At 31.5% G+C, this 14,568-nt stretch overlaps 1 protein-coding gene across 1 annotated transcript; it reads right to left on the minus strand.

The window, feature by feature from the left end:
• Positions 1 to 13,776: 13,776 nt before the first annotated feature.
• On the minus strand, positions 13,777 to 14,568 carry LOC145066796 (uncharacterized). The gene has a single exon (XM_079014064.1). The coding sequence runs from the start codon at positions 14,566 to 14,568 to the stop codon at positions 13,777 to 13,779; it is 792 nt and encodes a 263-aa protein (XP_078870190.1).

The raw sequence follows: 14,568 nt of genomic DNA on the forward strand, positions 1-14,568 counted from the left end.
TACACTTCTAATGAACATTATACATATTAAATTAATGATTTACCATTCGGTTAAAAAAATGGAAGTATCATGCTAAATGAATACACAAAAAATTGATTACCATGAATAGGAAAATGGGCAGGGTGCATTTGTCATTCTATCAAAATACTTTGCTATATTATATTTTAATTGGTTTCCATCAAAGCACATTATTTTTTTGAATTAAAGGTACGTAATAGTTTTTCCTATTTATTTGAAAAGTTTCAGAAAAGTTGTTAATCGATTTCATGTAAGTTGTGACAAAGAAAATCGAAATATATGAATACATATATTTGATACAGGAACAAAAAAATAATCGAAAAAAATATAAAAAAGCTAAAGAAGGTACCGACCTTCTAGTGCACGACAACGAAGGTTTAAAGCAGAGAATAATGATCAAATTTATAAGCAATAAGAATGATGTTGTAGGAGAATGTTTGAAGAAAAACAATGATTGAAAATAAATGTGAGCCGCGGATTCAAGGATGAATCGTATATGTATGTGATAATTTGAATTTGATTTTTTGGTATTAATGGTTTCCTAATAAAAATTGATTTTATATTAATGATTTGCTAATATAAATGGATTTATATTAATGGTTGATATTTAATGCCTTAATTGAAATGGTTTTAGTAATATGTTTTTAAAGTTGACCATTTTAAAATCTTTATAACTGGAAATTCAAGATTTAAAATATGAGAAGTTTTTATTAGAATTAGATACATTCCATTTCAATGGATTTAAGTTAATTTTGTTTGACAATTGGAAAGTTTTTATTGGAATTAAATACATTCCATTTGGGAAGATGATGTCAGCAATTTGATCTAATGGTGGAAAACGTAGGATTGAAATATAATCAATGGCCCAGATTGTTTAAGATGATGTCATAAGATTTTTGTTTTAATATATATTAAAGATAACATGATTATTGATATGCTTATTTAATGAGCTTTTTAAAAAGAAAAAAACTAAACAAGTTTGACTTTTGAAGCCAAAAACTATAAATAAAAGAGTTAAATTATGAACAATATTAATTAGGGTTAATGATGACATATTTTCAAAAGATGTCTTGAAGGAGATGTTTGCTTCATTTTGTAGAGATTTATGTGAAGCCAAAACAGAGGTGTGATAATTGGAGATGTAAGGAAGAGGCAACATGCACATTCTAAGAATACATGACCAAAAAATCACCTTATGGTGTTACATTTTGTTATTAAAACACAAAACATCAATTGAAGCACAACCATTGGCATGTAGACGAAGAGGATTAGGGAATTATCGTTTAAGAGAAAAAAAATAGAGGAGAAAAATAGGCGGCTATTCATGTTTCTGGCCAGATTTATGGAGAAACTGATACTTCATATATAAATAGAATAATATGCTTCAATTGATAACATAATTGCTGATTTTAAAGATTCTATAATTAAATGTAATTATGCTCGAATTGTGAAATATATTTTAGAAAGTATGAATAGATTCTATAATTAAATATTCTATAATTAAATGTAATTGTGTTTGAAATATAATTGCTAAATTTAAAGATTCTATAATTAAATGTTTGAATTCTATTTGGAGAAGATGACGTCATCAATTAGATCTAAGGGTGAAAATCATATGATTGAGATACAATCAATGGTCATGATTGCTTCATTGGTAAATTAAAGGTTCTCTTTTAATAATATTTAAAGATTAGTTGTTACCCATCTCCGTAATATTGGTTTCATTATCATTTCTAAATTCATTTACAGTTGTGTTATTTGTAGACTATTTTAGGCCCGAGGATCTCTTGTTATAGATTGTCTATAACAAAGAACATGCTCAACAGTTCCAATCCAACTTGATCCACCAATGAAAGATCAGGCATGTTTACATCTATCCATTATGTCTTTGTCTTTATTCTATCGTAATTCCTTTTACTCGTTTGCTTGTAATGCTCCACCCACGATTCTTGCAGGGGGAAGAGATATCTTAGTGGGTGCAGTGTCTGTGGTTAGTACCTTTTGTCTCCATGTTCCTTATTAATAGTCCAAGAGAGTTTTGTGTTTTGGTTTATGCAAAAGTTTATGAAAGTTCTTCGAGAAAATGGAGAGTACCCACCTCTAGAATTGTGGGTTGTTATCTCATAATCTCTTATCTATTTGTTAATTGTTGTTGAAGCTATCAATTGGTATCATAGTATTAAGATCCAATGGGAGGTGCTTCTAAGGAGGCAACTATTATTAAGAAGGTTAAAGAACAAGTGGGGATAATTCAAATTCAACTTCATTCTCATGGAACAGACATTCAAGAAATAAAGTCAACAGTGGATTCTCTTCTCCAGGGGCAAGATGAGATGAGACAGACCCTCGATGATCAAAAATCAACCATGGATAAAGTGTTGGAAGGACTTGATGTGTTTGGTGGAGGTCCTACGTGGGGAGGCAACCAAACAGGATCCCATTCTGGTATTATTACTCCTACTGGAACCTCGTTAAACAATAAAAAATGAGTGGTCAGTTCAATGGTCATCGGGAATGGATTAGGCGACTAAGGTCACGGAGGATCGGGACATGGTGGTACCGGACAAGATGGCTCCGGTGGAAGGGACATCGTTTTAGGAACACTCTACCAGACCGGAAACGACAAAGGTGGTGGCAGATATGAATACCGACATTGGAAAATTGACATGACAACTTTCGACGGAACTAATCCCGATGATTGGATACTTTAGGAGGAAATCGTTTTCTGATTTATCAATTGTTGAATGAAGAATAATATGGCGTTGGTCCTCAGCCTCAGTAGAGATGTGGTGGCCTGGTACCGGTGGTCTAACAATCGAATGGATTTGAATACTTAGGAGGAACTTAAAGAGATGTTCCTCATCCATCCACGGTGGTGATCTGCCTTGACGCAAATGGGAACAATGGAGGAATATGTATGACAATTCATCAAGTGACGGGACGAGTTGTGTAGGGTAATTTCATTGATGGGCTGGAGGATCATATCATAGGTAAGCTTAGGCTTTGGACTCCCAAGGACTTAGGCCGAGCAATTGATTTAGCCCAATAAATAGAGGACATGAATAAGGTGATATTTACTAGCGGATTCGGATTTCTGGAAATCAGAGCACCAAATCTGGAAAAAAATATAATAGGGGAAACCCAAGTCACGCCCTCACTTTCTTTCAACTTGATCGATCGGGGGTAAATCCTCGATATCAACGAACACTTACCGAAGCATAGATCCAAGAAAAGAGAAGTTGTGGGGTCTGTTATCGATGTGATGAGAGGTGGTTCAAAGGTCACGTATGTAAGTCCCAGGTTAACGTGATTTTGGTTGATGAGGAGGATCCGACTGCTAAAGAAACACCAAAAGAAATCGATCCATCCAACTTTGTGTCCACTGAAGTCAACCTCGAGATTGAGGTGTTGTTGAATTTAGTGGCGGGGTTATCGCCACCTAAAACCATGAAGGTTAGAGGAGCAATTGGTAAGCAACCCGTGGTGACCCTAATCGAACCAGGGGTCACCTATAACTTCATTGCCTCCCATCTGGTCTCCACCATGGGCATCCCAATCAAAGACACTGAGTCGTATGGGGTGAGAATGGGGACTTGTGACAATGAACGGGGATCAAGGAGTAGTACTCCATCTCAATCAAAGACACCGAAGATTTTATACCATTAAGGATAGACAGCTCTGACATGATCCTACGGATGCACTGGTTAGAGATTTTGGGCCTAACTAAAACAAATTGGAAGGAGAAGACAGTGGAATTTATAGTGGAGGGAAAGAAGGTAAGAATTGAGGGGGGTAAATCCTTAGGGAAATTCTTATTTTCTTTAAAGGCCATGGCAAGAACACTGGGAAAGGAACGCAACGGGGTTCTAATTGAACTCAACAACATGGAGTTTAAGGTAGAAAACATAGAACCTATCCTAATTTTTACAAGATGTTATTAACAAATTTTGAATGTCTTTTCCAGAGTCAATCTGTAACATCCCAAAATTTAGGTCAAAGACCGTAAACGGTCAGGTTCACAGTAAATCTCTTTGAAATTTGACTCATTGAGTTTTAGTTCATCTTTTGTAAAATAAATGAATTCATTTAAACTATTATAAGATATCAGATGGTATCTTACTTCCAAATATGTAATCTGACAAATAAATCAAACAACTCAAATTGCAACCCTAGGAATGCGTCTGAAAAACTGAAAATTCGTATTAAGTAGTTGTGAGAAATACAAACACTCTAGTCTCGTAGTACATATTTCTCTGATTCTGAAAATACAAAGATCGTCCAAAACGGCGTTTGTATGCAAAAGATACGACCGTTTTAAGAATCCAAAATCAATATAATACTGATTTTTGTTTTAAATCGCTAAAACCGTTTCTATCCGTCGAGGGACTTGAACACCTCAAATGAAAATTTTGAAAACATTTTTGGACTCAGGCTATAGCCTAATATTTAATTTAATAATTGAAATATTTTTAGTAAAAATATTTATAAAAGTTGAAAAATTAGATGTTTTCAAATTTATTAATCGCGAAACTATAACCATCATTTCGCGAAGATCAGTATAAGAAAATTCAATTTCGTCTGCATTTTTGGAATCACCATGACCTAAACATTAAGCGGCCACTTTTAGAAATTTATATGAATCGATACGGGGGCATGAGAATTGAGGTATACATCAAGATAAATAAATGTATATAAAATTCATTGTAGTTATTATTGTGAATTTTTTTTAAAGAGAGACTTATTCGTAAATTATGGTAAAATAACTAGACTTTAATGAAACCGATAAACCATAAAAAATGGGTCAAATCGTCTATTGTAAAAAATGTTTATAGGTTGTATAATGACAAGGCCTATATATATATATATATATATATATATATATATATATATATATATATATATATATATATATATATATATACATTTGATGTCGTATGCGACTTCAAAAGATCCAAATTAGTCGTGTAATCAATGTATATATACATTTGATGTCGTATGCGACTTCAAAAAATCCAAATTAGTCGTGTAATCAATGTATATATGTTATATGATTAAAATTATATAACAACACTAAATAAGAACATAAAAGTGTACCTTTAAATATTAACATAAAAACTAAATAAGAACATAATAGCTCAGGCAGTTGAGCATGAATCGCAATATAAAAAATTACATGACTTTTAGCAATTTTAGTAAAGGATTATGTGACACTTTACTTTTACACCCAAAGATCTACTTGAACTATATCAAAGGTAAATTAATGACATACATATACTTGCTACCTTAAATCTTAATTAACACATACGACCTCTCTAGGTTTCTTTCTCTTTCTCCTCCATTTAATTTTTGTTTTGTTGGTCTTTTGGATTAGGTCACCCAATCAAAACTAGAGCATCTATCAGACAAAGATGATTGGTTGATGAAATGTCTTAACTAAGTTAAAGAGTTTTTTTGCTTTGTTTTGAGGGTGAAATTGTGCAGAGAGAAGTAAATAATCACCAACCAAATTAAGATATTAAACAACTTATTGAGCTATTAGAAATTCATTTAGAGAAAGATAATTTATTGTTTGTATTTTCAATTCATTTACAAATAGAAGTGTAATTTGCATATTTGAAACAATTTTTGATTTTCATTGACACAAAAATATTATGGGTATGATAAATTTATGTATTTTAGAAAATTTGATAAGGCTTATTGATGCTCAATTAGGTGTGTGATTATTATAGTGAAGTCATATCGCATCTGATGGTCTGAGAGAAACTAGAGCAATGTTGGAGCTGTCAAGAGCAACTAGAAATCTGGAAGAAAAAAAAGCTACATGAACATTTACAATGATGCCATGGTAAGAAACCAAATTGTACTTTTCCTATTACTTAATATTAATATATATGCAAAATGTCAAGTAGGGAGTAAGTCTTTCCATATTGCCTCATAAGTTTTTATGCTCTAATTGAATGCTATTTATATGCTAAGTTATAAAAATTCCCATTAAAACATTATACTTACATAATCAAACCTATCAACACATTGTAATTTTATTATTTTTCCTATTAAGTCTCTGTACTTTGAATAACTAAACATGTTTGGTTTTGGTTACCAATTATAGTATTATAACTTCTAAGTTTTTATTATTAAAACATTGTACTTTCAAAATTTATTCCAATTCCTTTCAGAAATTCCATTCTTATCAAAAATATTTTGTGAACCACAAGTTCCCTTACATTACACTGAGATGAATTGCTATGCTTAATTCCAATTCCTTTAATAAGTTCCATTCATTACTCTGCAACAAGAAAAGGTTTTGGAAACCAAATAAAGAACTTGTGGTTGATAAAAGGAAAACAATATGTGATAGTTTCGTTTTTATTACTTATTTTCATAGTTTATTTTTAGTTAAAACCATCTCATTTTAGTCAATCTTCATGCATATTTTCTCTTTTTGTCATTTTTCTCCTTTACCGGGTGCTTTCTAGTCTTTTGAGCTTAATTGCAGGATTTACCGAAGACTATTTGTTATTGGAGGCTTAGAAGGATGCGAGACTTATGGAGGCATGTGATTTGCTTGTGGACTTGAAGCGGTGCGATTGGGCTTGGTGCTTGCGTAAAAGAAGAAATCAATTTGGATTTAATTTGTGGTCAAGGATGATGATGAGGCGACGCGGAATCGAGCTACAAGAAAATTTAAGGAGTATTGGGTCAATCATTAGAAGGCTTTGGAATGACAAATGGGTCCTAAAGAGTTATGATTATGTGCTGAAGTTGAAGAAGTGAAGATTTGACTAAAATGCATGATTAATGGCCCAAGTCTCACATTCAGCGTGACCCACATGGTCCGCGTGGACTCATACACGGTCCGCGTGAATTGTTCTGAGCTGATTCCGGGTTTGACTTGTTGACTCTATTTGTGGAAGTTTGGTGGGTGACTTTTGGCACCTTTTTTAATCCGGAAATCAACTCCCTTTTGCTGGAGATTGGAGCCATTTGGTGGTGGTGGGGGGGGGGGGGGGGGACTTGAAGAACACACACCGTATTCTCTCTCAAGGATTCTTGGAAGATTTGAAGAACTTTTGGAAGATTAGTGTAATTTCCTTTCATCTTGCATCTAAGACAATGTTTGATACCACTAATCTATATTGTTTTTCTTTTACTTTGGCCATGCTTGACTAAACTTTCATTTGGTTGATTAGGGTTTAACCTATGGATGATTATTTGCTTTGAAGACTTATCATTACATTTGTGTTTGATGTTTATGGGAATGTTTTCTAGTTAAACATCTTGTTATGTTTATTTATCTTTGATCATGAGCTTGGATGAATGAATGCTTGTTTTTGTTGACTAATTTCTTGGTTAAGTAATAGACCTTCAAATTAGTAAGAAACAAATGGTTTATATGTTTGTTTTCATTTCATTTAGACCATGGAAATGTTTCCTCCATAATGACAATGTAAGCATTTGATTATCTTTTGGACTTGGTAACTCTTACAACTTAAAGCTAATTGATTTTCACAAGATTTTATGCTTCATTGATTTTGCGACTTCAATTAAGGAAATGTGTTAAGAGCTCCTCTAACCATTTTAATTTCTAAGAAGAGTTGAGGCAATTTGTGCTTATGAATTGCTATAGCCAAGTTAAACCAATTCACAAGTGTTATTCCATTAAATCTAATGATAAGTCAATCATATCATCCATGAGGTGTTCCCCAAAATCAACCAATTCCACTTCTTTGAATTTAATCCAATCTTTTACTCGTTTACTTGTCATATTTTCATTCTAGCTGGTTTTAATTTTTGTTGAACAATCAAAAGAATTAACCCCCCCCCCCCTTTTTTTACTTTTGATTTTATTTTGCGAGTATTTTACAAATAGATTTACATAGCGATTTAAATTGAACCAATCTCCGTGGATACGATCCCTTTACCACTATATACTATTTTAGTGTAAAAGATTTAGGGTTATTAATTTTGCTGGCCTCGACAACCACCAATATGCCCCTGAGAATCAATGTGTTAACATGTAGTTTTTACCCTTAATAGTATAAAACACTTTATGTTCTTATTTAGTTTTTATGTTAATGTTTAAAGGTACACTTTTAGTTCTATCGAACCCAAATAAGGGTGTTGTGTTGGGTGATTATGCCTTCTTGGAAATGATATGATAGTGTACAGGTAGCTATAGCTATGGGTCCTTGTTTGAGGTTTATAACGTTTTTTTACTCGTTTCAAGTAAAATGACAAAAAAATTGGAACCAAAGTTGCAAAAGTCATCTATATTTGGGGACAAAAAATAGTCACTTGGAAATAGGGAGCGAAAATGGTACAAGGACCCAAATTTTATAGATTTGCTTTATTAAGGGACCAAAAGTATATTTTACTCTTGTTTCTAAGTTTGTATGCTTTATATTATATTCTTCTGAAAAACCCATGTTTGATTTCATGTGTAAACACCCTTGGTCACTAGAGATATTATCTTTCAAGATTTGAAGTGCATTTTATCACCATATATCTACACTGATGCACTTAATTCCAAAATATTTTGAATTCATGGTTCATTAATAATGCAGATAGATGCTGATAGATCACCATTGGCATCAATTAGGGTTCATTTTACACACAAATTTGTGTTCTTTGGTTCTTTAAATGCATTTCATACCATATTTATACTACTTTCCAACTTTTTGATCATATTTAGTCTTATAGTTTTTAAATGGATAATATGGGCCATGTATGTGGCTTCCTGAAGTTCTTGTAGGAGTCTACGAAATACATGAGAGTATATATATATATATATATATATATATATATATATATATATATATATATATATATATGGTACATATGTTTTTATATACAACTTATGCTTTTTTAACATAGAAGATATGCCAATAGGGCTTGAGTAGTTTCGTGTCTTTCAACTCGAGGATAACGTGATGTGGGGAGAGTCACTGGAGGAGGAAGAGGAAGAGTTGAAGAAGCATGACGTTCAATTCCACCATTTCCCAAAGAAGAGAAAACATTTTCACATTGATCTGAAAGTGGAAGATCATCTTCTGGAGAAAGAGGAAAACCATTTCCACAAAAATAAGGAAGACCATTGTTATCTTGACACGACATCTATAATAGGAGAAAAGAGAATTCAAGTTAGTTGATTTTAGTCCTTAATTATTAACCCATAAATTTTAAATTAAGGCTAGGATCCATATTTTCCAGTCGAACTTTGAAGAGGGATGCCGTAATGAAATTCAAATCTATTTTAGGTAGGTAAGGCTTTTACCAATTTCAATCTTATGAAACTCCTAGATCTTTTAATACTCATTGAATCTAATTAATGACCTTTTTAATCTCAGATTATGTTCTCACATTTGTGACTGGAATGTCGATGATCACAAACGATATATGAATAACCATGCAAATTAGATTGGCATTCTCGATGTCATTTATCATCTCGTTTTACTGTGTCAGTTAACCATGCGCACTCCATTAATCAACGATAATTTTCGAGACATCCACTACCACTCTTTATTAGTCCCCCATTAGTATGTTGGTTAACCACACACGCTCCACTAACGACTTATAAAGTGTAATGTGCAATTTCATGAAATAGCATACAAATTCACATTTTTCCAAAAGTAACTAAGAGTGAGATTTTTCAAAATAGTTTAGTTACTTTTTCATCGCATTATACTTATTAATGAGAATTAATTGTCCTATCAAACCCATTCGGCTAACAACCATCACCATACAAGAGAGCGGTAGGTAAGAATGGATACCCAATGACGGTCATTTTATAGGCTGCTTCCTTAAAATTCCCTTATAGTATCACTTCGTGAATGAGGTGTACTAGCGGTTCGACTGACTTTTTTATACACATTTTAAAATTGCAATGGTTTAATCTTTTAATATATTAAACTTTTAATTTAATTAAATTTAAACCTTTTATGGATTTATTAATTATCTTTTAATTAATCACTTAATTAAATTAATAATAAGATTCATAAGGATGTATTTTAAACTTTTCAAAATACCAAATATTATTTGACATTAATTATTAAGTTCAATCAATATTTGGATTTATTATTTGTACACTTAAAAGATCAATCATATTGATCAACAAAACAATTAATCAAGTCAAATAATTATCTCCTAACTTCTAGGCTTTTATTTTATCATATTAGATACACCAAAATCAGATTTGAAGGATAAGTATAGCAAGTAATTATATATTAAAAAAAAAGGCAGATTAGGCAGAAAATCTTCAAAAAATCGGACCTAAGCTGAGCTCACGTTGTGGGCATCAATGCTCATGTCGTGAGTTGCGACAAATCCAAAAACAGGTTTCTTTTTCTTTCGATCGATTCATCAATGTGCAAATATATGAAAGATAGCCCTAGTCCCTGATACCACTTATGGGTTTTAGGGTTACAACTACAATGCCTTAAGCAGAAAAATAGTAAAACAATCAAATGATTAGAGCACATGCAACTTATAAGGATATATGTCTTTCATATATATACAACATACTATGAATTGTCATCCTACAAAACTTTCCTATGAAAAACTAATTCATAAGAACAAGAAGTCAAAAGTTAGGGGTTATGTACCTTAAGATAAGTGGAAATATTTTCTTAGTATGATAATTTAGGAAGAGTGTTATTGTATATACCCCGATAATCCATATAATTCCTCATCCTTTTTTTTTGTCATTTTATTGTCTTTAAAGTCCTTTTTGATTAGACATATTTTGTCCTTTTTGTTGTTTTTTGTTTTGTTTTTTTGTTATCTTTTTGTTGTTGTTATTATTATTATTATAATTATTATTTTAAAAAATGATTTGATTAGATGTCTCTTTAATAATCTATATGTCTCTTTAATAGTCTAGATGAAAAAAATAACACAATGATAGTCTTAATGAAAAAATAACATAAAGATAGTCTGAATGAAAAAAATAATAATATATGAATAGTTTGAACGGAAAAATAATACAGAGATAACAAAAAAATAATACAAAGATAGTCAAAACAAAGAAAAAATAACACATTGATAGTCTAAATGAAAATAAAAATAACACAAAAATAATTCAAACGGATATATAGATATATATAGCGTTAATAATAATACTATTAATAATAATGACGACGACATATATATATATATATATATATATATATATATATATATATATATATATATATATATATATAGCGTTAATAACAATAATATTAATAATAACGACGACGACGACAGTCCAAACGAAAAAAAATAATATTATTTATTTATTAAAAATAATAGAAAAACAACAAAAAAAATACTTCTTTCGTCCCAAAATTCTTGTCCACCTTATTATTTTAGTTTGTCCCAAAAAATTATTGTTTACTACCAAAAGTAGATATAACTTTTTACCATATTACCCATAGCATTTAATAAAGTAAACTACAATAATTAGATATACACATTTCCCACTGTTTTCCAACTTTTTTGTGGTAATATTTTAATCAAAAAATACAAAGCATTATCACAATTAACTTTGAGGACTCGTTGGAATATTTTAATTAAAAAATACAAAGAGTTATCATACTTAATTTTGCACACAAAGAGTTATCATACTTAATTTTCTTTTCCTCGATTAACTATGCATATACAAATGTTGTGCAGCTTCGTTTATTAGATCTTGATCACACTCAATTCGGAGTGGCAAGTTATCTTCTCGATCCAACCTACTCTTACCAATATGTGGTATTTGATAGTTGTTGCCACCTCGAACCTTTATGATTTCTTTCATGCACGTTTGCAAAGTTAAAAATACATTGTTAAGTTGTCGTGCTTGCATTCTTTCAAAGATGTGTAAACTGCAGAAACCAATTCATCAATTGTACCAAAAGCCTCTTGTTCTTGAAGTGATTGGATAGCTCGAAAAAAACCAAGGTCTAAAACATTTAAATATGGACTATTGGGGGGCTGAAAACATAGTGGAATATCAAATCCATCACGAGTTGTTGCTTGAAGGAACTCACTTAAGTGGAGCAGTTGAGAGCACCTATAAATCTTGAAAAAAGCTAATGCTCGTCCATTATATGATGCACATGCCAAGGTAAGAAGCCAAACTATACTTTGTTGATTACTTAATAATATACATGCAAAATGTCTGTCTTGATAGGCTAAGGCTTCTTCACTTTTATTTTTATTTTTTACTTTCAATAGTTTCTTCTTGTTAAGATATTCTTCTTTACTTTTAGCATTATACCTTTGGTTATAGAGTTGCATTTTGCAACAATTAACCTATTAAGAATATCCACTTTTTATATTTTCTCTTATAAAGAGCATGTAAAAGTTATTGTATTTTGATGATCTAACCATCTTTAACATTATACTTTTGAAATACAAAATTTTACTCTCAGTTGTTTTTTCTTATTAAGACCTTTTCCTTTGAAAAGCTAACCTCTTAAGTCATTGTATTTTCAATTCTTGTCCTTTTAATATATTGTATTCTGAAAATCCAACTAAGTTTAGCATTATACATTCTAATAAGGTTTTGTACTTTGAAACAGGAAACTTGGACTTTTATTTTTTCGGGTTAAGACTCGTACTTTCAAAATTTAACCAATTATGGCATTATAGTCTCATGAAGATGTACTTTAAATTTCGTCTATTATAAACAGGGAGAATGTGGACTATGTTTAATGTCACACGAAGAAACGTTCATTGCTTAAATTACTTCATGTTTTTTGGAGTTACACATAAAATAGTGTTGCACACATAGTAGCAACAACATTAGAACAGGGGACATTAATTATGGTTCATTCTATTCCAGAAGCAACCAAGGTGAAAAGCAACATTTATACAATTTATGTTCTTTGGTTCTTCAAATGCATTCCATTCCATTTGTTTATACTAATTTCCAACTTTTTGATCATATTCAGTCTAATAGTTTTCAAAGGGGGACGTACTTATCGTATGGGGCTTCCTAAAATTCTTGTAGCTACAAGCTCTTCAGGCTCTATTTGTTGGAATGCCTATTGATCAAAGGCTTTTGTTACTATATATATATATATATATATATATATATATATATATATATATATATATATATAGCGTTAATAATAATAATATTAATAATAACGACGACGACGACGACAGTCCAAACGAAAAAAATAATATTATTTATTTATTAAAAATAATAAAAAAAAAACAACAAAAATATACTTCTTTCGTCCCAAAATTCTTGTCCACCTTATTATTTTAGTTTGTCCCAAAACTATTGTCTACTACCAAAAGTAGATATAACTTTTTACCATATTACCCCTAGCATTTAATAAAGTAAACTACAATAATTAGATATACACATTTCCCACTGTTCTGTTGTTTTATTTTATTTTTTGTAAATGACATTTTTTGAACCGTTTAATATGCTATTCTCAACATACTTCAACGAATCCAACTTTTTTGTGGTAATATTTTAATCAAAAAATACAAAGCATTATCACAATTAACTTTGAGGACTCGTTGGAATATTTTAATTAAAAAATTCAAAGAGTTATCATACTTAATTTTGCACACAAAGAGTTATCATACTTAATTTTCTTTTCCTCGATTAACTATGCATATACAAATGTTGTGCAACTTCGTTTATTAGATCTTGATCACACTCAATTCGGAGTGGCAAGTTATCTTCTCGATCCAACCTACTCTTACCAATATGCGGTATTTGATAGTTGTTGCCACCTCGAACCTTTATGATTTCTTTCATGCACGTTTGCAAAGTTAAAAATACATTGTTAAGTTGTCGTGCTTGCATTCTTTCAAAGATGTGTAAACCGCAGAAACCAATTCATCAATTGTACCCAAAGCCTCTTGTTCTTGAAGTGATTGGATAGCTCGAAAAAAACCAAGGTCTAAAACATTTAAATATGGACTATTGGGGGGCTGAAAACATAGTGGAATATCAAATCCATCTCGAGGTGTTGCTTGAAGGAACTCACTATCATTAACATCGATATGCGGCTTTGCGTTATCTTGTTGAATAAATATGGGACCGCCATGAGCCTGCGGCCATTTAGCTCTAATATCTGGTAGCACTTTTTCTATCAACCATGACCTTGTTACCTCTTTGGTAACCGACATAATGGGCTTCGTCTCCAATGTCCCCGCTACTTGGTTTTTGCTTGAACGCTTAGCGGGTTCTAATGTTGTAAATGGATAGATACCAATTTTTCTCGAAAAGACTTCGTCCCCATATTCACTAAATCTTGGTCTCGCTACGGTAGCCAAAAACATAACCTGTGTGATGAACTTTTTTCTTTGGTATGTTCTTAATGGTTCATTTTCGTCGGGCACAAGGTAGTAACATTTTGATGGTTTTGACATGTAAAACCACTTTTCATCAATATGAACAACATTAAACATATCATGGAATTTAGGAATCGGACTTGACAATGATCGTGTGACCTTAGATAAACAAAATTCCAGCCTTGCTCTTTTATTCTCAACAGTGAGTTTCGGTTTTATGGCGTTCATGTGTGGTCGAAGTTCACCTTCCTTGATATGCCTATGCAT

The sequence above is a fragment of the Lactuca serriola genome, chromosome 8 (genome assembly GCF_051521515.1).
Source record: "Lactuca serriola cultivar US96UC23 chromosome 8, Lser_US96UC23_V15, whole genome shotgun sequence".
Classification (NCBI taxonomy): Eukaryota; Viridiplantae; Streptophyta; class Magnoliopsida; order Asterales; family Asteraceae; genus Lactuca; species Lactuca serriola.